Source organism: Caretta caretta, chromosome 5 (genome assembly GCF_965140235.1).
Source record: "Caretta caretta isolate rCarCar2 chromosome 5, rCarCar1.hap1, whole genome shotgun sequence".
In the NCBI taxonomy this organism is placed as follows: domain Eukaryota; kingdom Metazoa; phylum Chordata; order Testudines; family Cheloniidae; genus Caretta; species Caretta caretta.
In genome coordinates, this window is record NC_134210.1 from 29871268 (window position 1) to 29898133 (window position 26866).

The window sequence follows — 26866 nt, forward strand, 5'->3', positions numbered from 1 at the left end:
GCCATACACAAAAGCTATATAAGGTAGGGAGTGACATCATCTGGGGTTCTTCACTCCCCACACAAGAAGATTCCTAGAAACACCTGAGGAACAAAGACTGAACTGGGGGAAGTGCTGGACCCAGGCTACAGGGATTTCTAGCCTGTGTATGTAACATTTGGGGATTCCAAGCTGTAAAGCAAGTGTAGCTTGCCCTTAAAAATCAGCAGCCTGCTTGCATTATCTTTTGGGGTGAGAACCTGCTAATTCATATTCAATCTATCTAGTATATTAAGCTTTGTTTGCATTTTTGTTTATTTGCTAGGTTATTTTGCTTTGTTTATTTGCTAGGTAATCTGCTTTGACCTGTTTGCTATCCCTTATAATCACTTAAAATCTATCTTTTGTAGTTTATAAACTTGTTTTTGTTTTAATCTAAGCCAGTGAATTTTGACTAGAGTGCTTGGGGAAAATCTCAGCTTGGTTACCACAAGTGTGTATGATCTCTTCACAATGAGGGAGAAGTGGACGAGGTATTAAACCCATATACTGGCCAGATTTGACTAGGGCAGGATGGTACTGCTCTGCGGTCCCATACTGGGAAACTGGTGGTTAGAGAGCCTGCGTGTGTCCCTACCTGTGTGAATGCTGGTGAAAGTGCAGGCTGAAGGTCTTTGCAGCTTGTCACAGCAGTACAGTGTGAGAGGGAGCTCATGCTGGTGGGTCAGGGGGCTCAGTGATACCCAATTCCAGGTGGCACCCTGGGGGGAACCCGTCACACATGCTACTAATGTAAGGTTCAATATTACAAACACTCCCAGCACAGAAAGCTCATATGTAAAGTGCTCTCAAGTAAAGGCAACTGGGAGAGTTTGGCCCAAATTTTCTGCCAGTATAAATTAACACAGCTCTTTTGACTTCAAGGGAGGAGCACCAATTTATACAAGCAAAAGATTTGGTCTTTTATCCCCTGTGACTTGAATAGAGATCATTGTCTTAGCATATGTGCAACATGGCTCAGGTGGAACAGGACCAGGATTCATCACCAAATTTGGTCCGCTGGTTGGATCATTACCTTCCCCAGCCAAGACTGGGTACTGACGGGGAACGTGACATGAATGCTGATCCACCATTCGGCTGCTTATTTTATACTGTAATGCCTTTAGAACCTCGTATAATAACCCTGTAAAGCTTGCAGGGTTTGATACAATTTATTTTTCTTTTAATTAGTGCTTGAGGTGCCAGATTGCCAACTCTGTCCTTTATCCGAAGAACAGAGGCAACGTGGGCAATGGCTGTAAACTTCCCCCACAATGCTTCAGCAATCTGCTTCAACCATCTTCTGAGGAACAACCCCTGGTGATTGAGTGAGCACACCAACTCATTTCACATAGACCCCTGAACTGCTCTGTGGTGATGGTGGTTTTCATTTACTACTGTCCTTCATTACGGATGAACCGGTGAAAGATTCTATAAACCATTTTCCAGTGCCTTGTTAGTTTTCATTAAAACTACCATTGTTATTTTGTTATAGAGTTTAATGCCTGAAGGGTCCACCAGATCATCTAATCTGACCTCCCCCAACACCACCCAGCATCCGCGCACTAAATCCAACAACAGAAATTAGACCATAGTATTAGAGTCCACAGAAGACTAGACAACTATGTGTCCTTGGCAGAGAATAGGAGGGACCCAGGTGCACCGATTCTCAATGGAAGGGAAATGATTAAGTGAGATATACCCAGATAGTCCTGGCAAGTGACCTGCACTCATGCACTGCAAAGGAAGGTGAAAAAACCCCAAGGTCACTGCCAATCTAACTTGGGAAAAATTCTTTTCTGACCCTAAATATGATGATCAGTTAGCATCTGAGCAAGAACTAGTCAGGAAAGCATCTGCATGAGAAAATGATCAATGCCACATCAGAAGTTTGGCCCACACCGTCCAATGTCCCATCTCCAGCTGCAGCCATCCCTGATGCTTCTGACGAAGAAGATAAAGAAAACCATCCCAGAATACATTGTGGGGGGGGGGGTGGAGGGGGCGTGGAGAGGAGATCCCTTTCTTTTACCATACTTTTTTCTTTCTATATTCTACCACCATCTACAAGTTTAATTCAACTGTGAATTAAAAAAGGTAGATTTTTAATATTTTAGCAGTTAAAAGACAACACACAACTCTCCTAAGCAATCAAAGTGTCCAACCAATATTGCAAGATTTCCCAAAGTGCAGGGTTGCCACTTAGACCCCTGGATTGTTTACTCTAGAGTCTCAGCATTCATTGTTTACCAAAAATGAAAGTCTCTAACGTTGTATTTCTGATGCAGCAATATGAAACAGACTGTATGAAATCATGCAGATAAGGTTTATTTCATTGAGCTGTCACTATCAATTTGGACAGCAATTTCAATGGCAAATTTCTTTTCCTCACAGTGAAATGAATGTCCATGGAAAACTTCACTTTTCCAGTCGGCTGGAAGGTGAAGAACAAGTACCATCTACAGCATCTCCTGTAGATCCAGCACTTTGCACACACATTAAAATTACATAAAATCACTCAAGAATGTGTTTGATTTAAAAATACTAAATTTTTTTAAGTCAAAGATTTGTACCCAAGAAAGAAATAAGTGTCCTAAACACCTGTTAGTACTTTAACTGCAACTAACAGCAACATTCTCAAGAATCTCCACAAGGTAGATAAAGTAACTTTTTGTTATAGTGCAAAATATTGGTTTAGATCTTAACATCTAGAAGGATGAGATAAAGCTTTACCTTGGCTGAGTGCTCCATGGTGACGACCACTTTGGTTTGTGCACTAGACACCAAGTCCATAGCCCCGCCCATTCCTTTCACCATCTTACCCTAAAACAGAATTTTGAAAAGAAGAGTCAAATGCCTTGATATATTTACTACAAGAGGAACCAGTTTAAAATGAGACAAACGTTTTGCTGCACTGAGATTAAATCTTTTCAGAAAGACAAGCATGTGTGCCAGTTTTCTATGCAAAAAAAGCACTGTATATCATATCATTGCCATTGACAGAACAATGTTGTAAGGAAACATGCAGCCAGTTATATTCTGCTGCCCCATTCTAAGAATCGACTGCACTATCTAACGTAGTTAGAAAGAAAGTCATGAATCAAAACACATGGTTAATGCCATTGTTGGTGTAACTCAACTGAAGACAAAGGAGACAGGTGCCAATTCAGCAAAGGACTTAAGCCAGTGGTGGACAACTTGCAGCCTGCAGGCTGCATGCGGCCCATCAGGGTAAGCTGATTGTGGGGCCGCAAGACATTTTGCTGAGGTTGACTGTCTGCAGGCATGGCCCCCCGCAGCTCCCATTGGTCCCCATAGGAGCTACTGGAAGCAGCGGGCCGCAGGGAAGTGCTGGAAGTTTCCTTTTCTTTTGGCGGAAGAAAATTTTGTGGGCTAAAAATTTGCAACAAAAAGATCTGTGCTTGTGCTGATTTGTAAACCATGGGTTTAGCACCATGGCAGCTCAAGCTGCTGTCTCTATTTCACACCAGAGCTCTTTGTTATGTTGTTTTGGAAATAGCTAAATAAATAAATATGGATCAATATTGATTTCTCTTTGTTCCTCAGCCATGCAATGTTTCCTACTTTTATGACATGCATTATTCCTTTTAAAGTGTGACATAAATTCATAGGCCAGAAGAGACCATTGTGATCATCTGATCTGATCTCCTGTGACTCAGGCCACAATACTTCCCCAAAATAATTCCTAGAGCATATCTTTTAGAAAAACAGCTAATCTTGAATTACAAATCGTCAGTGATGGAGAATCAACCACAATGCTTGGTAAATTGTTCAAATGGTTAATTACTCTCACTGTTAAAATTTTACGCCTTATTCCCAGTCTTATTCCCTTATTTGTCTAGCTTCACCTTCCAGCCTTTGGATCATTGTATACCTTTCCCTATAGATTGATGAGCCCATTATTAAATATTTGTTCCCCATGTAGATACTTAAACTGTAATCAAGTCACCTCTTAACCTTCTCTTTCTTGTGCTAAACACATTGAGCTCCTAGAGTTTATCATTAAAAGGCATGTTTTCTAATCCTTTAATCATTCTTGTGGCTCTTCTCTGAACACTCTCCAACTAACCAACATCCTTCTTGATTTGTGGGCACTAGAACTGGACACAGTATTCCAGTAGTGGTCGCACCAGTGCCAAATACAGAGGCAAAATATCGTCTTTACTCCTGCTTAAGATTCCCGTTTATGCATTCCAGGATCACATTAGCTCTTTTGGTCACAGCATCATACTGGGAGCTCATGTTCAGCTGATTATCCACCATGACCCCCTAATCTTTTTCAGTCCCTCTTTCCCAGAATAGGGTCCCTCATCCTGTAAGGATGGCCTACATTCTTTGTTCCTAAATGTATACATTTAACCACATTAAAACATACATTGTTTACTTTTGCCCAGTTAACCAAGGGATCCAGACTGCTCTGAATCAGTGACCTGTCCTCTTCATGATTTACAACACCCCGCAATGTGTGTCTCATTTGCAAACTTTATCAGAGACAATTTTATGTTTTCTTCCAGGTCATTGACAAAAATGTTAAATAGCCCAAGGCAAAGAACCAATTCCTGTACGATCCCACTGGAAACAGATCCACTTGATTATGACTCTCCATTTGCAATTGAATTCAGGTAGCTGAATATGGTTTTTAATCCATTTAATGTGTGCCATGCTAACTTCATATTGTTCTAGCTTTTTTAAAATCAAAATGTTGTGCAGTACCAAGTCAAACACCTTCCAGAAGTCTTAATATATTATGTCAACATGATTACCTTTATCAACTAAACTTGTAATTGCAACAAAAAAAAATATCAAATTAGTTTGACAGGATCTATTTTTCCATAAATCCATGTTGATTTGCATGAATTCCTTTACCTTCCTTTAGTTCTTTCTTAATCGAGTCCCAGGTCAGCAGCTCCATTACCTTGCCGAGGATCTATGTCATGTTGACAGGCCTATAATTACCAAGGTCATCCCATTTACCCTTTTTAAAAATTGGCACATTAGCTTTCTTTCAGTTTTCTGGAACTTTCCCAGCGGTCCAAGACTTCTTGAAAATCAACATTAATGTTCCAGCGAGCTCCTGAACAAGCTCTTTTAGACCTCTTGGATAAAAGATATCTGCTAATTTTAAAATGTCTAACTTCAGAAGCTTCCGTTTACATTGTCCTGAGATACTAGTGGAAGAAAAGATTTTTACCATCACCACAGAGCCTATATAATCTGTTTCCCCCCAAATACATAACTGCACACAATGCTATATTGAATATAAGTGCTTGCAGTGAATATTTAGCTATGGTTTTCTGCGTGCTGCATCATTAAATTAAATGGCTTGTCAATCTCTGCCTACCTGTGCGCTGTGGATAAGACTGTCGGGCAATTTGAGAGTAAGGGCCTAACAAAGTGAGAAAAGACTGCTTTCTGTCATGAAGGTTTTATCATTGTTCTTCCTTTGATTGGCTGTTTTCTTTAACCGAAAATAAGTAATCTTGACTGAAATACATGTTTTTCTTTTTGTGTATGGAAAACGTAACAGTGTTAGGTCAAACAGCCTGGAAAGAGACATACATATGGGGAGTTTCCAAATGTAAAAAACTTTCCCCTGATAATTCTTTCTTTTCCATTTATTTCCTGCTGTCCCATACTTCAGTAAGGCAACGCAGTGCATAACTATGATCCATGACATAAAGCATACAGTGTATCATATACAGAAAAAAAGCTTATTCCATTACCAATTTGGTCAGCAACTTCAGTGGAAATTTCTTTACCACAGAGAAACAAATATCCATGGAAAACTGCATTTTTCTGCATTTTTTGCAAGGTGACAAACAACTGCCAACTGTCAAAGCTTCCCCAGCTCTTTCTACCTACATTAAATCACTTAAAATATGTTCATTGGCCATATTAATAATTTGTATTAAATCAAGAGATTTTCATTCAAAATGTAAATAATTTACTAGCACTTGATTATGATTAGCATCTTTAGTAATCATAAGAAACATTTCGAACCCTCTCCAAAAAAACAAACAAACAAGCAAACAACTTGGGAGACTTTGCTTTAATGATACTTTACAAAATATTTGTTTGAAACTGCAATCCTAGAAGGAGTATCAACATTTACCTTGGGAGAGTGCTGCTCTGTGTCAGCCACTCAGATTTGTGCACTGGACATTAATTGACAGCACTACCCAAACTTTTCCTTAGAAACCTGGAAATACAGAGTTCTGCAGAGGCTGAATTGTCTTCTCAGCAACCTTGTACAGACACTTATCTAGGGCATGATGCAGGGATAGCTAAAGATGTGGCATTGTTTCCTCATTAACCCTGCAAAACTTTCATGGTGGCGTTATCATGGATTATGCCACCTTAGTCATTAACATGCCCACATGATAATGTTGAAGCCCCCTTATAGGGTCCCTGGCTGGTTTTGCTTCCTTTAGTTATCTGGAGAGCCATGTAGATTAGGACTCAGTGAGAAAGGATGCTGATGGTGCAGCATGGCAAGTCTGCAGCTGGAGATATTCTCCTCTATGGCCCAGGCAGGAGGATATTGCATCCCTCCACATATGTGGAGGGAATCCAAGTTGAGCACAGGGGCTTTTGGCCCTTTGCATCAAGCCTTCGCTGCTAATGGGATGCTCTTTTTTTTAATCAATGGTGCAACTGGGGATTTCTTTCCTTCCCTTCATTCACCAGTTTAAGGTCCTGATCCAGCAAGGCACTTAAAAGCATGTGCTAAGTTCAAGCTCCTGAGCACCTTAATGTTTAAATTGCATTTAGAGAAGCATATGATGCCTAAGGACCATATACTGCCCTCCATCCATGTGCAGAACTCCGATTGATTGGCTTTTCCCCACACATTAGTCACGAGGGGAGGGGAAGAAGAGCATTCTAAAGAGGTTGAAAAGAAACTGGCTGAAAAAACATCATACAACTATTTGAAGTTATGTGCTCTACAAGGGAAATAACTTCATATTACTAAAATTGAACATCACTATTTGGGCCAGATACATGTTGCTGCCAATAGGAGTGTGGAAATGAGGTTGTGAATTTCCTCTCTCTGTGGCCCCTACTAGTGTCAGATGGGGTCATGCCAGTCTGTATGTGCAAAGTAGGGTTAAGGGCTCCCAAACCCATGATTTCTCAGAAAGCCACTTTTGTTCCTTTATGCTGAAAATGGGCCCTCAGACTAAAGGCAAATGAGCAGATCTTAGTCTGTTCTAAGTGAAAACAGAGCTCTCGGTCCCCAGTTATACCTCCTACTATCGCTGCACATTGACAAGGGATTTCTGTTACTTTTAAAGCTCAATGCTAGATTTAGTTGCAGTCAACATATACCAGATTGTTCGTTAAATGATCTGAGTGCCTTGTGCTCAAAATGAAGACTGTCTTAAAAATAAATATTTACTCTTCCTGGAAACTGCCTGCAACAGCAGCCAACAGTTACATGAAATTTCTGCTAAAAGCTAATTAGGACTAATAGCAGTGGGCACTGAAGGAGGCATTGGGTTGAGAGGCAGAACTACACTGTTTCACTTAACATAGAAGTTAGAGTGTTAATTGCTATCTAATTTTCTCTTAAATAGGATAAAATGCAGTAGGTACAATAGGTCACTCTCTGCAACTTGATTAAACACTCTTAATAGAAATGTTATAATTAAATAACCGGAAAGTAGAGAGACTAACTGCTTTAGTCAACTCCTTGGAAAAACCAAAATTATTTTAAAATTGGCAACAGGTAGAAATATACCCTAAAGTTTATTATACCCCTCCCCCACAAGCTTGTACAGAATTCAGGGTTTGTACTTTTTTGGGTGCTGTTTTTCTTTAAATGAGCATTGTACGCTTCTAAATACATTAATGGAACTTGTTTGGGAATCCAGAGGAAAGATCTATTTTAGTGCACTGGTTCAAATTCTCCCTAACGACATGCATTATAATAAGAACATTCTTTATCAATCAGAGTTGGGATTAGGAAGAAAGTTTTTCAAATCAGCTCTTCGCCTTCCCCAAAATAGGAATACTTACAAAAGTGGGAGTAGGAAGAGGCTTACTGTTGCCTTCCTTCTCCTTTGTGCCAGCATAACTGCTACAAAAAGTGCACAGGGATGGAATGAATTCTCCCTCCGACTGCCACCTTTTCAGTTCAGGCTGAATTTAAAGATACCTTGGGTGGTTTGAGCATTGGCCTGCTAAACCCAGCGTTGTGAGTTCAATCCCTGAGGGGGCCATTTAGGGATCTGGGGCAAAAATTGGGGATTGGTCCTGCTTTGAGCAGGGGGTTGGACTAGATGACCTCTTGAGGTCCCTTCCAACCTTGATAATCTAAGTCACGGACACTGTACAGATATTGTAAAGATGCCCTGCATATTTTGCTCCCTCTGAGGTTCATGGTGGCTTGCACCTACCCAAAGGGACTTTCTAAGAATATCCACATGGTACAGAGCAGAACCTGTGCCAGTCATAGGAATAAAGAATACTCCAGAGGGATCCAATGGAAAGAGCTGGGGTTATTAAGCAAAGGAAGGAACAGCTCTAATAATTCCCTGTGTGATCAAGAAATGAGGGTTTAAGTGAACACACACCGTAAGAGGAAACTGAGACCAATTCCTTAGTCCATGCTCACTGCTAGTCATATGCCTCAAGTTTAAACCCACTGTAAGTAGTTTATCACCATCGGTGCTGGAACTAGGAGAGCTAGGCATGCAGCAGGACCCCCTGGTTGGAAGTGGTTTCCATCATTTACAGGATTTACAGTTTAGTTTAATGGCTTTCAGCACCCCCATATAAAAATTGTTCCAGCACCTAGGCTTATCACATCAGTCAGCTGGATACTATCAGGATATATTAAATCAATATGAATGTTGTCTGCCTTTCCTTCGTCAACTAGTGATAAGAAACCATATGCTTCACTCTGTGTTCTGGATTAATAAAAGGGTTGCTTCAGAAACTCTTGCACGCCATTGTGAATGCTGTTACTTTGAAGCTGTATCAGCTAAACCACAATTTTCACACCATCTCCACCTAGTGATGCAGGTAGCCATCAAATAACCAGAGTGACTGATTTAACTACTTAGTAGTGTTTACAGTTCAAGCTGACCTTTTAAGTGACTATCTTGAAGGATTTTGAACAAACTGCCAAGGATGGGGAAAGAAATGGGAATTTGGCATTAATGCTGATTAATTTCCAAGAGTCAGATGCTTCCTTCGCCTTCATGGCGTGGAGCTAAGGAAAACCTCACAAAACCAACCAGATGGAGAGGAGTAGAGTCAGCATGACTCCCCTACCTTCCTATTCCTACACTTGAAGGAGATCCTGGTTTGGACTTAGCTGGCCTAGTGGAACATGTTGGATGGGCCTGGGGAGGGGCAGATATGGGAATCAGTTGCTATTTCCAGCCTCCTTGCTAAGCAAAGGGGTTAGATCTTGCAGGAAATAGTGAATGAGGGTAACGGTGATTAGACTAACCTAACTCCTCTGTGGTGCTATCTCTGCTGGGAGGCACGGGGACACAAGGAATGGGGCTTGCTCAAAAGGTGAACTAAAACCTGTATGGAGAGTTTTTTGCTCTGCCTGTCTACTTAGTGAGCCTCAGTGGTACTCATGGATCCCCAACCTACATTAGCCCTGGAGGCCCCTCCATCTTCCATAAGGCTGCTATCACCACTTGTGTATGTGAAGGATTCAAGTGAGACGCATACAACAAGGAAATATAATCTGCATTACGTGTTTTTGTAGGAGTTTAAAAAAATTATCAGTATATCAGCAAGCTCCAGGGAAGCCCTGAATTACAATTATAAAGAAAAGATCTCAGAGGATACAGAATGTTTTATAAAGAAAATAATTATGTGCCTATATAAATAGTGTAAGTTTAACATTGCACATCAATATACTCTGTTCACAAGTGAAATTATGCTTACAGTAGCTTACTTCGAAAAAAGAAAATCACTCTTCTTCCAGTATTTTATTTTCCATTTCCCCAATGGAGGAAAGATTTTACTGGATAGAGCTTGAAGATGAATTGCTCTAGAATATACTTGCTCTGTCATTTTTTTCAGTGACTGTAGGGCCTCAAATGGCACAATTACAGAATTATTGTAATTATATTGCCATCCCTGACAGCCAGATTAGATTTTACTCAGAAAGACTAACTGAAGGAACATTAGCAAGGAATACTAGGAAGTCATTAATGGTATTTTTCTGGCGGTTGAGGTGAAAGAAATAACACAGAAGCAAACAGTTAAAGTCCTTGAATGCAATAATTGTGTATGTACATGCTATTAGATATACACATGGCAAAGATTTTTTTTAAAAACTGATGTCTAAATTTAATTTCTAGATACATATTTAGCTATTAAATAGGTGGCCTTATTTTCAAAAGTGTTGAACACCCATTTCCCATTGAACTTCCACAACAAAACATGGAATTAAAAGACAATGGATATAATTTTCAAAAGAGCCTTTCAATGGGATTTAGACACTTCTGAAAATGCAATTTAGGTTCCTAAGTAATTTATGAACTTTTGAAAATGTCACCAAATATCTTTTTCCTAAAATTTAGTATGCTTAAAAATGACTGTGCTGAGGATGTTAAATATTTATTTTCTATAACAGAGAAGTAATTTAAAATATGACATATGCCTAAAGGAAAGTTAGTTAATTTTTATGAAGTTAGTTTCCCATAAAACTAATTCAAAATGACTGTTGGCACTGAATTAAAACTGCAAAGTGAAACGCAAATGAAAACACTGAAAGTGCATCTCAAGAGCTACTTAAACAAATGTCTTAATGCTGTGCAGCATTCAAATGCATGCACTATTTGAAGATGTAAATTACTATGACAGGGCTAGAGAGCGTCAAGTTAAGCTTTCCATTTAGCTGTACATGGCCCCACCAAAATGTAGTGCATGTTCTGTAGTGATTATTAAATATTAATTCCAAGAACTGCATTACATAACATCCGTGCTCACCCAGTGATTATGGTTCCACAATTAAGGTTGCAAGTGCCATTCCATTCTAGAACTAACCCGGGGATCAAGGATTTTTTGACATATCTTCTTGTCTTTGAAATAGGCAGTGAATAGTTTTAGTCTGAAAAAGCTGCTCATTGTAGGAAGCTGTGCAAGTCAGATTTCTCATTTCCCCCCAATAAAAATGTCTAGGAGAGCACCCATAACCATCCCGATTATGAGCCCTATACTCCCCCTACGCTATGAAGTGTGGGGAAGAGCAGATCAAAATAAAATAGGACAGAAAAGCCTCATACGCAGTGGAGGGAGAAATGGAGCTAATACAACATGCTCTACTCTTCCTTTCATCCTGCAGTGGCCTCTTTATGGCAGTAATTATGTGCAATAAGGGCTCCGCAGGATTTCCAGGTATGTATTTGTTGGGAGAGAGGCAGGTGAAACTAGAAAGCTGATCAACATTACATGCTTCACTTAGAAAGCAGATGTCTGCAAGGAAGTTAATGCTTTTGCCTATAATTTAAATAATATCATCTCTTGGAAACCGTAGAACTCAGATAAGCATGAGAATCCAGGTAACTGCAGGTTCCCCAGTCTTGAGTTAACAGATCTGCCCCCACCATATTTTCTGCAACATGCCTAATTTGTTTTCATGCAGTCTGGGGTAGCTGCTCAAAAATGCACTGGAAATTAGCAGCACAGCTCCCATGAACATTCAGAGATGTACAAATCTAATAAACGTAATTAGCCCGAATATTATCTGTTTATATAGCACTTAGTTGCTTACTTTGCAGCAGTAGGTAATCATTCCACTACCTACAATAATGATGAAAGAAGAAGTATGCTTCTCATTGAATGTCTTGCATCTTAATGTATAATTTGGAAGCAAGAAATAAATGTGCAATGTTCGATATTCACAGAACACTAGAAATTATAAATGGGAGAGACTGATCAGGTATGTTATCAAGCCCACCCTCTGCCAGGGAAGGAATGGTCCTTATAACACAATTTCTTCATACTTTTTCCTAGTTTTAAATTTCTTAAGTGTGGTAGCTTCTGCCAGTTCACTTCGGAGGCTACTCTACACACTTGAATGAATCTCATCATTGAGCTTTTTCTACAGATATTTCCCCAACTTAATCCCTGCTGTGATTTCACTGACTTCATTGGAGTTGCACCAAGAATGAATCTTGCCCATGATTTAAATGATAAAAGAGAAGCCAGAGAGAATATGACTTTGAAACATTTTAGTGCTACAGCTAATTCATAACACACACACACTGTTCGATTTCGATTTCATATTAAATCCCTGCTTTAACTCTGACAACAGCTAATTGCTTAAGTTTCCAGGCAGACTGCAGAAAAAATCCATAATCTACAGGGAAACACAGTAGATTTGGCAGTGTCTCCTATTATTCTTACATTTTCAGTCACATCCTCCCTATCAGGGAGAAGGAGATTCACACTGACCTTGACCGACAGCTACAAAGCCAATGAGATCTGTGTGAAATCTTAATGTCATCAGCAAAATGGTGGAAAAGTAACAGTTGTTGACTTGTTGAGACAAGAGAAACCTTTCACAATTTCACTAAGAATTATTTAGAGAGAGGAGTTTTGTGGGTGAAAACTACTGTTGTGCCAGGAAAATGGGCTGGTGAAAATAGTGAAGTTTTGTTCTTGATTAAACAAACTCTTAGGAAAATCCCTGTTTCAAATGTGAACCATCTCAATGGGAAAAGAGTTTCTCTCAGCTCTACAACCACGGGCAGGTCTACACTTAAAACGCTGCATCAGCGCAACAGCACTCATGCAGCTAAGCCACAGTAGCGCTTCAGTGAATATGCTCCTGTGCTGACAGGAGAGACTTCCTGAGAGGTGGTAGCTATGTTGGTGGGAGAAGCTCTACCACTGACATAGCGCGGGGGCGTGTTAAGACCGGTATAACTACGTCACTCAGGTGTGTGGATTTTTCACATCCCTGAGTGATGTAGTTATACCAGCTTAGGTCCGTATTGTAGACCTGGCCTAAGTAACTGTATTATTACTTTTTTTTTGTGTGCTGGTAGTGGCTTGAACACGGACTCAAAATGAAGTCAGTTCCTGCTCTGAAATCTAAGCTCCTGATCCTACAAAGATCTGAGCAGTCCTGGTAAAGGCGGTGGGACTACATACATGCTTAAAGTGAAGCACGTGCATAAATGCTTGCACGTTCAGGACCTAAGAGGCAAACATGGAGAAACTACAACATACTGGGAAATCCAAAGGAGGGATTCCCTTTATATTATTTTTTTCTATTGTTTACTATTAGTGTAACAGCTCACTCAAGCTCTCATCCAAAGCTAACTGAAATAAATAGCAGTCTCTCCACTGACTTGAGTTAGCTTTGGGTCAGGTGCAAACGGAACAGCTATGTTGTTTTTCTAACGCACCGAAGACCAGATTTTCAACTGGTCTCAAAAAAAGATGCTCATTGAAAGCTGTGCACAAATGTTTAAGACTGGGTGAAAAATTACCACTTAATGTATAACATTACTTTCCTAAGTCCTAGGTTAGACTGACCTCTACAGATAGCAAATTAAAATAAAATGTTATTAAATTGGAACTGACCTTCTTCATCGCTTCCCTGCAAAGTTAACCTTTGGTAAGGGTCAGTATTTTTGTACTCTGGTTTTCTTTACATTAGATGGTTTTCTTTTCATTATTAACCCTTTAATCCTGGCTGCTCCAAGTTAGATCTGGGATTCGATGTACAGCATTAAGATTTTAGGCTGATATTTCTAAAACGTCAAGCCAATTTTTTCCAAGCGACTCAGCCTTAGCTGTTGTGTGCCCAACTTGAGACCCCATAGACAGGCCTGATTTTCAGTGTGTACTCAGCTTTCTGAAAATCAGGCTCCTTTTACGTGCCTCAAGTTGGGAGCCTAAAAAAAATGGAGGCATCCAAAATCACTAGTCACTTTTGAAAATCTCGATCCAAATGTTTCAGATTAAAATCAGTTTTTAAAAAATGAAAGTGAATTTTGATATTGCTCCAATTTTTATTACAGCCAACTTGCCTTGTCAGCTACATCAACACCACCACAAGCAGGAGGGGTCAGGAACAAGAAACTTTGCAACATTGTTTGCTACTGCTCCATAAAAAGGAGCAATATGCATTCCCCCACAGCACCTGTGTCTGAAGGCAGCATGTGTCTAAGGGACCGAAGGTCCGATCCACCACTAAGATGGCTGAGCATGCTACCTTAGAGCCACAGAGGGTCTCTGGGTGCATTAGTCAGGCCTCCTCCCTAGTGCTCAAGGGAGAACTAGGTTTGTATCTTGGCCTGCTCTTGTGCCGGGGGAGTCCAGAGAATTAAAGGTTCTTTCTGCCTTTTCCCTTTCCCTACCACGTACACCTGCACAAGATAGCTTGGAATTGCCTACAGCTTGTGAAGCTCTTTGGGAGTGAAAGGTGCTATAAGCACAACTAACAATTAATAGCGTGTGTGTGTGTTCATTTACATGAGCATTGTCCTCTTACCCCAAAACCCTAACTGAGCAGCTACCACAACATCAGACTTTAGATTACGGCAGAAGAATATGCAGAGATAGAGTTAATTCTCTTAGTCATTAGTTGTAATTGTTTAAAATTGACTATAGGGAAGACAGCTGCACATACAGATATCTTTGATGGTTAGAAAACCTAGTGTTCTATCTCCAGAACTGGTGTGATGCTACACAAAAGGAGACACCACTTTTTAAATGGATTGCATCTAATTACTTGCATGCTTACTTAAAGTACCAGTTGATAAGGTGTACAACTGGGACGCAATATTCTGCATATTTATTAGCCATATTCTGTTGTTCTTATGTACTACAGATCTTCCAAAAAGGTATTTTATTAAATCAGAACCATTATGTAAGACAGAGCACATTCCCTTCACATTAGTGATGGTAATACAGCAGGGAAAAGTTTGGAAGAATTTTTTATCTATTGACATGGAACCCACAGAAGTTTTACAAAATTTACTCTAAGATTCATCTAAGATTAGCCACAGGGCATCTCTGTCACTGGTTCAATGGTTTATTTGCTGTTACATCATATCAGCAGCACCAGTATTTATGATATTAATATTAATGAATCCCTTGGAAGCATAATCCATCACTTTTAATCTTTTTTTCCTCTCCTCTCTTAAAGTTTGATGTTTAATGGCTTGGGGGTATTTTAGCAATGCAAAAGCATCATTAGTCAAAGAAACCCCACTGGCAGGCAATATCAGATCCCCTGCTACTTTTTTGTGAAAGGTACTATAGCTTACACCAAAACTTACTTCACTATGTAGGGAACTTAGAAAAATAGAGAATTAGAAATACTGCAGAAACGTAATGTGTCATTATTTTTAAACATTCTACTGTGGTCTTTAGGAAGCGGAACACACACAGTTTTTGCAGCAACAGACTCCTAGACTGATCCGTGCAGTGGATGAGTGAGAGAGAGAGAGAAAGAAAGAACTGGGTGCTGGGTTGTTGGGGGACATGGATAGAGTGCTGTGAGGTGCTGGGCAGTGGAAGAGAGATGATTCCTGGAGGGGAGATAGAGACAGGGAAAAAAAGATTAAGAAGAAGGAATGAGATTAAAGCATAGGAAAGAAAAGGATGGGGATGGGGGAAAATATTACTGGGCACAAGAAGATTAAGAGTGAGGAACACAGACACTGAAATACACAATAGAAAAAGATACACTGGCACAGGTAAAAACAATATGGAGACAAAGTGAAAGGAGACATAGTCCAGTCATTTTTTTTATTATTATTTTAACAGAATATATAATCACAAAAGGTTAAAATTTGTGATTGGCAATCTGTCTACCTTCTACTGAGCGGGCAATGAGTTTCACTGAAATTCAATGAAACTTAAGCCCCTAAGTGACCTAGGCACTTTTGAAAATTTTACCCTGAGCTCCTTAGAGGGAGAGACATTTCCTTTTGTGGCATACAAAAGAAAAAAAAACAATTAAACAAAGTGAACAAAGAGGGGATTGTGTCCCAGAGTAGGCCTTAAAGAAAGGTAAGTGCCCACCTGTGCCTGGCTTCCTCCCAGATTAGTGGAATTCTGAGGCTTGTGTTCCAGGGGCAAATAGAGTTGTAAGCTTGCCACCAAGGAAGTGATATAAAGGCAATAAATTTTTCTCAGTGAGATGTAAGTGCTGGGAAGGTTGCAGTGCCAGGGTGTGAGCAAAGATCTCAATGAATGTCCCACCTCAGATGCGCCAGGAAGGAGCCTGGGATGGTGTGAGCTGAAAAAGCTGGAGGAAGGGCTGAGGTGCAACCTTAAGAGGCAAGCAAAGATAGTCAGGGGCCCTGAGGGGAGAATGGAATGAATGTTCGCATGCAAAGGATATAAACCTTCATGTTTTATGGAGTCAGCCTGTCATCAAGAACCTGTGATTAAGAACAAGCTCCCCCCTTCCCATGAGCAGACCAGTATCCCGAGCCTTGCATTTTGTAGGATGTTTAGAATGACATACTGCTCTTCTTACCCCAAAACTCTCATTAAAAGTTAATGAAGAAGGGAAGGAGAGAGGGCTACAATTATTTTAACAATCCTTCCCAGTTGATTTCCTCATTATGAATGTATGCAAATACAAATATAAGCATCAGTGCTTGAGTGATATCAAGCTATTAAGGGAGAGGAAGAATAGTTTCACTATGATACTTATTCAAAACCTGAAGGTTTAGGATTATTACTTGCCTCCAACTGATGGAAATACCACCAAGCAGAGACTTGTGGCATATAAAAACGATGAAACTATGAAAATAGAAAGCTAAGTGAAAAATGATACAATAAAATGGAACTTTAAGTTCCCCTGATTGTTAGCTTCTTGCAATAAAAAAGTATCTGTATATTATTCAACATAAATCTTGCAACAAAAAAGGATATATAAAGCTCAGTGAAGTCACCTAATAACGATGATATATTGTCTTATTTAAAACAGAAGGTAGAAAAAGACTGAGAAACACTTAAATGCCTACTTTTTGGTTAACTTCTTCAGTCAGAGCTGCGACAGCAACATTTGATAGTGTAATTGAAAATGCCCGTTTTTCAGAGGGGATGCACCAGGTATGTGCGGCAACACTGCATGTGGGTTGAGCAGTACTTTGTACAGCAGGGAGAAGTTTATCTTTTATTTATTTTTCCATTTATAAAATGTTCCTCTTTTCAACTCCAAGACGTATTTACTATAAAAATAATAAAGCAAACAAAATAACACCCTCTAAACAACCACTTCAAACTCCTTTCTAGCAATCCTCTCACAAAAAGCTTGAGTAAACAAAGGTCTTGCGGTGCGTATGAGCATTAAACTCAGCCTTTTCTGGTCCTAAGGATTGGGGAAGAAGTGAACTCCAGAGAGTCAGGGGACCTCTAACTTGAAGGACATGCCCACAATCCACAGATATGTTAGTATACTGACTGCCCACTTGAAAGGCATCAATAAAGAACATTAGTCTAAGATAGACTAATGCTTAGACTTAATTTGGCTAAGGACTCAAACCCTAAAGATGTCCAGATTAAAATCAAAACCTCAGATTGCACCTGCAGCAAAAGCACTATAGCTGGAAACATTGTTGGTCTCCTTGTACCATTACAAGGATAGTGTAAGTGAGCAAAGAGAAAAGAATCCTTCCTATGTGGCAACTGTTTGAGTGATCAAATCCAAACATGCTTTAGAGCATTAAGAAATGTTTGGACAGACTTCTGTTGATAGACTAGATGTTGATATAGACTTTTAGCTCAATAATAAATAATAAAAATAATAATACCACTACCGAGGTGGCATACGCTAGTAAAAATACTTGAAATATGACCGGATACATCATCAGAATTTGCAAGACCTCTGTACTCATGGAGTTCTAATGTGACTCCGCACAATGTCACAGAATGCCATTGGAATCTAGTGTAGGATTGAGGACTTCATTTGAACTCCATCTGTAACTGTAGTTTGAAGTGGAAACACTGTATATATGTTGCTGTCATTTCTATATACTACACTTTTAGAGCATTTCCAATTCAAATATATATGACCCATGCAATCTCCCATTTGAGGACTGTTTTTTCTTAACACTCACACTAAAAAAAAAACCACTTCAAAAATTCAGTTGAGCATATCTCCCCCAAGACAAGAAAAATCCCTAGCGTGTGTAACAAAAACTAATTTTTTTCAATGATTGACACTGAGGAAAAATACTTCAATAAGAAATAAAACTTATGTTTAAACCCCAGAAATTTAGATTGAAAAATGTTTATGTGTGTGTCATTTAAACACACTTTGTGATCCAGAATGCAATGATTCAAAATAATTTTTGCAAACCAGTAGGTAAATAATTAGTTCATTCTGCATTATGTAATGAATAGTCACATCCTCTGCAAAACAAAGAAGATGAAGTCTTCTGACAGAACTGTATTAATTCAATATGAAGAGAAAATAAAAGTGGTTCAAAAGATGACATAAAGAGAACGATATCTTTCACAGTCCTCAGTAGACTTGCATCTACGGTATCAGACTGATAATCATTTGCCCATCTAACTGGTATAAGATTTAGATACAAAATTTATTTTAAAAGGAAGTCTGAACTCTCTGAAACATAGCTGTAATAAATAAATCACCTGTACTCTAATTTTAACTATATTGGAATTCAGTCCATTAGCTCCTTGACTCTTTTTAGAAACATATTTGGTGACCTCATATTAATCTCATCTTGGTGCAGATCATAAATCATATCAGGGACTAAAAATATAATTTGATTCTTTCCCTTTTTTCACAGTATTCTTCTCCTTTCCAAAAGAGGCAGAGTTTATTATTTATTTTGGATTTTTGTAACTCAAGACACACAAAAAAATATAATATGTTCCAAATTAGGTTCAGTGGCAAGTTACATAAAGATCTAGTACTAATTGGCATCTTAAGAAATGCACAGTTGATTTAATGTAAATATTAGGGTCCAAATATGAGAGGTATTGGCCCAACAGCATACCTGATCATCCTCCGGGTTCCCTAAACTAGGTTAAGGTATAAAAGATGCCCAATCACTAGTGAAACATTACAGGTTCACAGAGAAGGGATATTAATTTTTAGCTCCAATTTTTCACAATAATCAAAGGGTTTTCTGCCTGCAAAAATTTCATCAGATTGTCCTGAAAGCTATTCTTTTTATCCATATGGTACTACTGGAAATGGGTCAAACTCATGGATTAGAATTTCACCATTTCATCTGTGAAAACCCATAGCTCCTATTGACACTGGCATCAAATTGAAGAAAATAAGTGAGTGAATAAGTAACTGCAAATGAAGGCAAGATTGGTAGTTGTGCCCATCTTTGCTCAGGGGTTTTTGCCAATGAGTTCTGAAACCATCTAACTAGCAACATTAGTCCCTCACGTTACAAGTGAATGACTATCAGAAAAAGACAAATGAGTTCAAAACAGTCACAGGACGATCACTAGACTGTAATATTTTGGCTTCACTTATATGCAGCCAGAACCAGTAACCTTAATATATACTGCTGTATATATAATATAATTATATATATATATATATTATATATATAATATATATATAATAATATATATAATATATTAATATTAATATTAATATAAGCTGTAAACCTTCTTATGCTCCTCATAGCCCCTTCCCAAAACATGTCCAACTTTCTTATTTTTTCAGCCAGGAACATCTTAGAATCTCCAGTTTCCCTACAAGAGGAATTTGCTTTGACTGTTGGTTGTAGGGCTGTCTTCTTTCCTACCAACTTCAAGCCCTATAGTGTGATCAGTTTGGATGAGCTATTGCCAGCTGGAGAGTGAGTTTGTGTGTGTATGTGTGTCCCTGGGGGGGGAAAAAAAAAAGGGGGGGGGTGAGAAAGCCTGGATTTGTGCTGGACATGGCCCACCTTGATTACCATGCACATTGTAGGGAGAGTGGTCACTTTGGATGAGCTATTACCAGCAGGAGAGTGAGTTTGTGTGTGTATGGGGGTGGGGGGGTGAGAAAACCTGAATTTGTGCTGGAAATGGCCCACCTTGATTATCATGCACATTGTAGGGAGAGTGGTCACTTTGGATGAGCTATTACCAGCAGGATAGTGAGTTTGTGTGTGTGTTTTTTGGAGGGGGGTGAGAGAACCTGGATTTGTGCAGGAAATGGCCCAACTTGATTATCATGCACATTGTGTAGAGAGTTGTCACTTTGGATGGGCTATTACCAGCAGGAGAGTGAATTTGTGTGTGGGGGGGTGGAGGGTGAGAAAACCTGGATTTGTGCTGGAAATGGCCCAACTTGATGATCACTTTAGATAAGCTATTACCAGCAGGACAGTGGGGTGGGAGGAGCTATTGTTTCATATTCTCTGTGTGTATATAAAGTCTGCTGCAGTTTCCACGGTATGCATCCGATGAAGTGAGCTGTAGCTCACGAAAGCTCATGCTCAAATAAATTGGTTAGTCTCTAAGGTGCCACAAGTACTCCTTTTCTTTTTGCGAATACAGACTAACACGGCTGTTACTCTGAAACCTCTCTATAGTTAGACATTCTTTACTCCCTACTGGTATTGATGTTGTGTTGAGAGCTACTGAAAATGCATGCAACAAATCTCTAAACTGCAGGAAACTCAGAAAAGTTTGAAAATGGGAACCCTAACAGCTCAAAAACTAGGAGGCAAATAAAAAGACCCCAACATTATTATTTAAAAAATCTCATTCTTTTCAATACAAACTCAGTTTTAGAGGCCTGGCTCAGGAGTTATGAATGCTTGGAGCTGGTGATATTGAAGGAAAACAGTATCGACCTTAAAGCTGAACGTGTTCTCTCCTTTTCTCTGCCTCACAGCGCAGTTTCTGCCTAAACTCTTTCCTTTGTGCCTGTCTTCTTGCCACAGATTTAAAGAAACAGTACACATCTTACAGTGAAAGTCTCCAGGAACTCAAGATGTTGAACAAAAATTCTATGTCTGGTGCAATGGTTCCACTATCAAATGTCTTTAAAGCTCCTTAAATCTCCAGTTTTTGAACACTTATTAAAAATAACTAACTGAAGTTAGGCACCTGTGACTGTTCATTCAAAATGTATCCTCCCTTGTCTCAATCTCTCTCCCTCTCTGCTATCAGTTTAGGAACTGCAGTTTCGAAACACCATTGTTATGAAAGAAGCTAGGAAAAATACATTTGTATTGTTCTAAAGTAAGAGCATTCATGGTACAAGTGTTTACTTACAGGTATCATCCAGTTGGCCAGATCACCATATTTAGACACCTGCATTGCTCCAAGCATTGTCAAATCGACATGACCTCTGGTAAAAGATAGTGTGCAATTAGCATACTAAGTTAAAATAATAGCCCACAAATCCAACCAAGTTATTTGTTCACTGTCTTAATATATCATATAAAGCTCCTAAAAATGGTGGTAAACAACAGAGGAACTGAGCAGTTTGTCACTTACATATATACTTTTTTCCCCTACACATAGTACTAATCTGGATTCCTCTCTGCCGTCTGAGCCTCAAAAACATGATTATATTTGTCTGGTTTTGGTTAATTGCATTCACAGTAAATCAGCTCTGAACTCACATTTTTAAATGCACTCCTTCACATATTATGTGCACTGATTATCTTTTCAGAGACATTATGGTTTAGTGTTTGTTTGTATCCAACCTCCTCTCCGAAAAAACAAACAAAAAACAGGTGCAGATGGTGAATTTCCATCAGGGAGGCAGAATCAGGATTGCAGACACAAGCTGAGTAAAGAGAATATACAGCGTGCAAGTACAGATTAGATTCCTCAGAAAGTGACTAAAAAGCAGCTGTTTAAAACACAGCTACAAATGTGTTTAGATACAGCCAAGTGGTGTTAGATGCAAACATCCTTATAGCATCTATCAGTCATAGTCAGTTGAATATTTCAGTTTCCAGTAGCCTGACCTAATCCTCCTGTAAATTTTCACTGAACATCCACAATAGTTTTACAGGCTGTTAAATGATAATCACATTTCAGAGCATTACTAATTAGTTTAGTTAGTGACTCATCCTATTCTTTGTTCAGCATTTTAACAGATTAAGAGTTCTGTTACATACCCTCTAATCATTGCAAATGATTCATCGCTAGAGAAATAGGAGGAACCTGGAAGAACAGTGACTGTCTCTTTACCTGTAAAAGAAATGGGCTGTTATATTTACAGAACTAGTGTTCTTTAGGAAAATCTAATAGGAAGGGATCTTTGTCATGTCAAACTCCACCAGACTCTGTCAATATTTATTGGAGTAAGCTTTTTGGAATTATGGGAGTGGGAGGTTATTCTGTAAGAATGGCTTGAGGGAGTTGGGCGGGGCTGAATTAGGCCATGAATTAAGGAGAGCTTCTCCCACCGACATAACTGCCACTTCTTGTTTAGGTGATTTCATGATGTTGATGGGAGAGCTCTCTCCCTTCTGCACACAAGCGATCTTACAGTGGTGCAGCTGTATCCGTACAGCTGTGCCAGTGTAAGTGTAATGTAGACGTGGCCTTACACTGGCACCTGAGTTATACTGATACCAAATCAATTGGCAAGTGTCACTGTGCAGCGTGAGTAGCAGGAAGTAGACCAAGATGGAGTATGTAGTTCTAGGTGATCAGATAGATCTCACTGCCTCATTGGACTTAGCTTTTCATTCCATTTGTGGGAAAAGTGTGGGGCAACTTTTAGCAGAAAGAAAGTGTCTGGAGAAGACAGAAAATGTTACCAAAAGAGGAGGCCAGACTGGGAATTTACTCTCGTGGAAATGCGTGACAGAGTTGGTTCACGCTCTTGTCTCCAAGGTGCATGTACAAGAAAATGAATGTTTGTGAGCAGCCTCCATGTGCTAAGCAGTCACTCCCTGAGCTGTTCCTGGTCCTGTGAATGGAGCACACAAAGCCTTATCCAGCACCCACGTGACAAATCACATGGAAGGCCTGAAGGACCTTAACCCTAGACCTAGCACCGGACCGCCTTCCTGCTTCCCAGCACCACTTCTGGTGAGGCACAAGAAGTACTGGTTTTCCTGTCTTTCCTAGGAGGTATCTTTAATAGTTAGAGATTGATTTAAAACCTGAAGCATGAGGTTTAATATCCCTTGTAAAATTTGTTATAATTAATTATGATAACTATGATACCCATACAAATATCCAATCCCGTTTTTCATCTTGCAAGTTCTTTGCAAATTCTACCACATGTGTTTGAAAGAATACTTCAAATACCAGATGATTGCTGCCAATTTAGGATAAATTATTTTTAAAGAGCAATTTTTACGCCGTTTAATTAAAAAAAAAATTACATTATTCTCAAGGCTTAACTTGTGTGCACGCGCGCACACACACACACACGGAGATTTTCAAAGGTAGGTACTTAACTCCTTTTTGTGCCTTGGAGAATCTCCCCATGTGAAATATTTCCACAGCCAGCTGATGGTGAAACTTTGTTAGGTACTGAAATAATATTTAATAATAATAAATAATACCGAGTAATATTGCAGAGATGGCACTGTTCAAAGTGGGAAACACAACACTTCGATAACAGAATCAATTAATTAAGCTAGGCAGCAAATATTTTTACAAGACAGAGAGCAGTTGCTGGAGTGAACAGCTAAATTAAACTGTAAACTTGGTTATATGTCAGTGCTTTATCTCATTTGGCTATTCAGTTTAGCAGATCATGTTAGCTAGTACAGCTAAAGAGGAGATCTATATTATTATGAAACGCCCTTTCTAAAATACCAGATGTATATACCTGATCCTGCACTGGGATCCACTAGTGTGGGCCTATGGCCATGCAGAGTCCCGTTAACACCAATGGGAGTCTATATGGGTATAGGTCTCTGCACTAGCTGATCCCACTGCAGAAGCAAGGCCTGTGTTTAAACTGAATTGGATTAACTGCATTGCATAACTTTGTATTGTGAAACGAAACTAAAAACCCCGCCCAAACAAACAAAAACAAACAAATCCTAACATGCTAGTTTTCCCATTTCAAAGCTGTGAGACCACTTTTTCCTGCCAAAAGATGGGGAGGGATTGTCTGAAGCTGAAATGGGTGAATTACAGGGGTATTAGAGGTATCCTAAATTCCCTCTAAGCTGCATGGCCGGGCAGCCACCCAGCAGGCTATCAAGTGCCACGCACTTCAGGTGCCCCTCCACCCACTGCCGCACTGTTCCTGCCCACTGCCTTGGAGCCCCTGGCCAGCGGCTCCAAGGAGTCTCCTGCTTACTGTGCAGAGTTGGGGAGGGGAAGGAAGAAGGAGGGGGCGTTATCAAGGTGTCCCACTCCACTCAATCCCCCCATCTCCACAGAGTGCGGGGGACGAAACGACAGGGCTCCGGAGGGAGGGAGCTTGCTGGCAGCTGTTTCTGTGTCTGAACAAGCAGGCTTCAGACTGCTAAGTACTAATCTACTTACAAGGACAGTATACTTAAAGAGGCAGTGTGTATCTCTCTCTCACATACACACACACACACACACACGCACACACACTCTGTCTATCATGCTTTAAAAAGTGGAAGTGAAATCCTAGTGAGGAAGATAGAAAGGAGCATAAACTCTGGCAAATGAAGCATAGAATTATAATTAGGAAGGCCAAAAAAGAATTTGAAGAACAGCTAGTCAAAGACTCAAAAAGTAATAGCAAAATTTTTTTAAAATACATCAGAAACAGGAAGTCTGCTAAACAACCAGTGGGACCACTAGACGATCGAGATGCTAAAGGAGGGCTCAAGGACGACAAGGACATTGTGGAGAAACTAAACGAATTCTTTGCATCAGTCTTCACAGCTGAGAATGTGAGGGAGATTCCCAAACTTGAGCCATTCTTTTTAGGTGACAAATCTGAGGAACTGTCCCAGTTTGAGGTGTTATTAGAGGAGGTTTTGGAACAAATTGATAAACTAAACAGTAATAAGTCACCAGGATCAGATGGTATTCATCCAAGAGTTCTGAAAGAACTCAAATGTGAAATTGCAGAACTATTAACTGTAGTCTGTAACCTATCATTTAAATCAGCTTCTGTACCAAATCACTAGAGGATAGCTAATGTGATGCCATTTTTAAAAAGGGCTCCAGAGGTGATCCCAGCAATTACAGGCCAGTAAGACCTGACTTCAGTACTGGGCAAACTGGTTGAAACTATAGTAAAGAACAGAATGGTCAGACACGCAGATGAACATAATTTGTTGGGGGAAGAGTCAACATGGTTTTTGTAAAGGGAAATCATGCCTCACCAATCTACTCAATTCTTTGAGGGGGCCAACAAGCATGTGGACAAGGGGGACAAGGGGGATCCAGTGGACATAGTGTACTTAGATTTTCAGAAAGCTTTTGACAAGGTCCCTCATCAAAGGCTCTTAAGCAAAGTAAACTGTCATGGGATAAGAGGGACAGTCCTCTCATGGACTGGTAACTAGTTAAAAGATAGGAAACAAAGAGTAGGAATAAATGGTCAGTTTTCAGAATGGAGAGAGGTAAATAGTGGTGTCCCCCAGGGGTCTGTACTGGGCCCAGTCCTATTCAACATATTCATAAATGATCTGGAAAAAGGCGTAAAGAGTGAGGTGGCAAAATTTTTAGATGATACAAAATTGCTCAAGATAGTTAAGTCCCAGGCAGACTGCAAAGAGCTACAAAAGGATCTCTCAAAACTGCATGACTGAGCAACAAAATGGCAGATGAAATTCAATGTTGATAAATGCAAAGTAATGTACATTGGAAAACATAATCCCAACTATATATATATATATATAAAATGATGGGATCTAAATTGGCAGTTACCATTCAAGAAAGATCTTGGCGTCATTGTGGATTGGTCTCTGAAAACATCCACTCAATGTGCAGCAGCAGTCAAAAAAGTGAACAGAATCTTGGGAATCATTAAGAAAGGGATAGATAATAAGACAGAAAATATCATATTGCCTCTATATAAATCCATGGTACGCCCACATCTTGAATAGTACATGCAGGTGTGGTTGCCCTATCTCAAAAAAGATATATTGGAATTGGAAAAGGCTCAGAAAAGGGCAACAAGAATGATTAGGGGTATGGAACGGGTGCTGGATGAGGAGAGATTAATAAGACTGGGAATTTTCAGCTTGGAAAAGAGACGACTAAGGGGGGATATGATAGAGGTCTATAAAATCATGACCGGTGTGGAGAAAGTAAATAAGGAAGTGTTATTTACTCCTTCTCATAACACAAGAACTAGGGGTCACCAAATGAAATTAATAGGCAGCAGGTTTAAAACTAACAAAAGGAAGTATTTTTTCACACAACAAACAGTCAGCCTGTGGAACTCCTTGCCAGAGGATGTTGTGAAGGCCAAGACGATATATAACAGGATTCAATGAAGAACTAGATAAATTCATGGAGGAAAGGTCCATCAATGTCTATTAGCCAGGATGGACAGGGATGGTGTCCCTAGCCTCTGTTTGCCAGAAGCTGGGACTGGACGACAGGGGATGGATCACCTGGTGATGACCTGTTCTGTACATTCCATCTTGGACACTTGGCATTGGCCACTGTCGGAAGACATGACAGTGGGCTAGATGGACCTTAGGTCTGACCCAGTATGGCCGTTCTTATGTTCTTATCACACTCACCTCCCAACACATACTTGTATTGTTGTTGTTGTTGTTACTTGATACTTCTTTCAAAGTGTGTTGTTTTAGTTTTTTGACTGGTCCATGCATTTCATAATTTGTATTTTTCTCTTACACATAAATTTAATTCTTTGAGTAGTGAGTTCTAAAATGCCTAACCTGTTATGGCTGGAGTAATTATCCCTTTGGTAACTTTTAAAAAAATATATATTATATCTAGGTTTTTTGTTTCTAGT

General features: G+C 39.6%; 1 protein-coding gene across 1 annotated transcript in view; it reads right to left on the reverse strand.

Moving 5' to 3' along the window:
• OXCT1 (3-oxoacid CoA-transferase 1) overlaps positions 1-26866 on the reverse strand; it is a 127682-nt gene that overhangs the window by 23549 nt on the left and 77267 nt on the right. Inside the window, exons 12-14 of the mRNA XM_048849613.2 lie at positions 22101-22173; positions 21244-21319; positions 2752-2841 (exon numbers count right to left, since the gene is read on the reverse strand). Coding sequence (XP_048705570.2) covers positions 2752-2841; positions 21244-21319; positions 22101-22173 — 239 coding nt within the window. The remainder of the gene's footprint in view (positions 1-2751; positions 2842-21243; positions 21320-22100; positions 22174-26866) is intronic.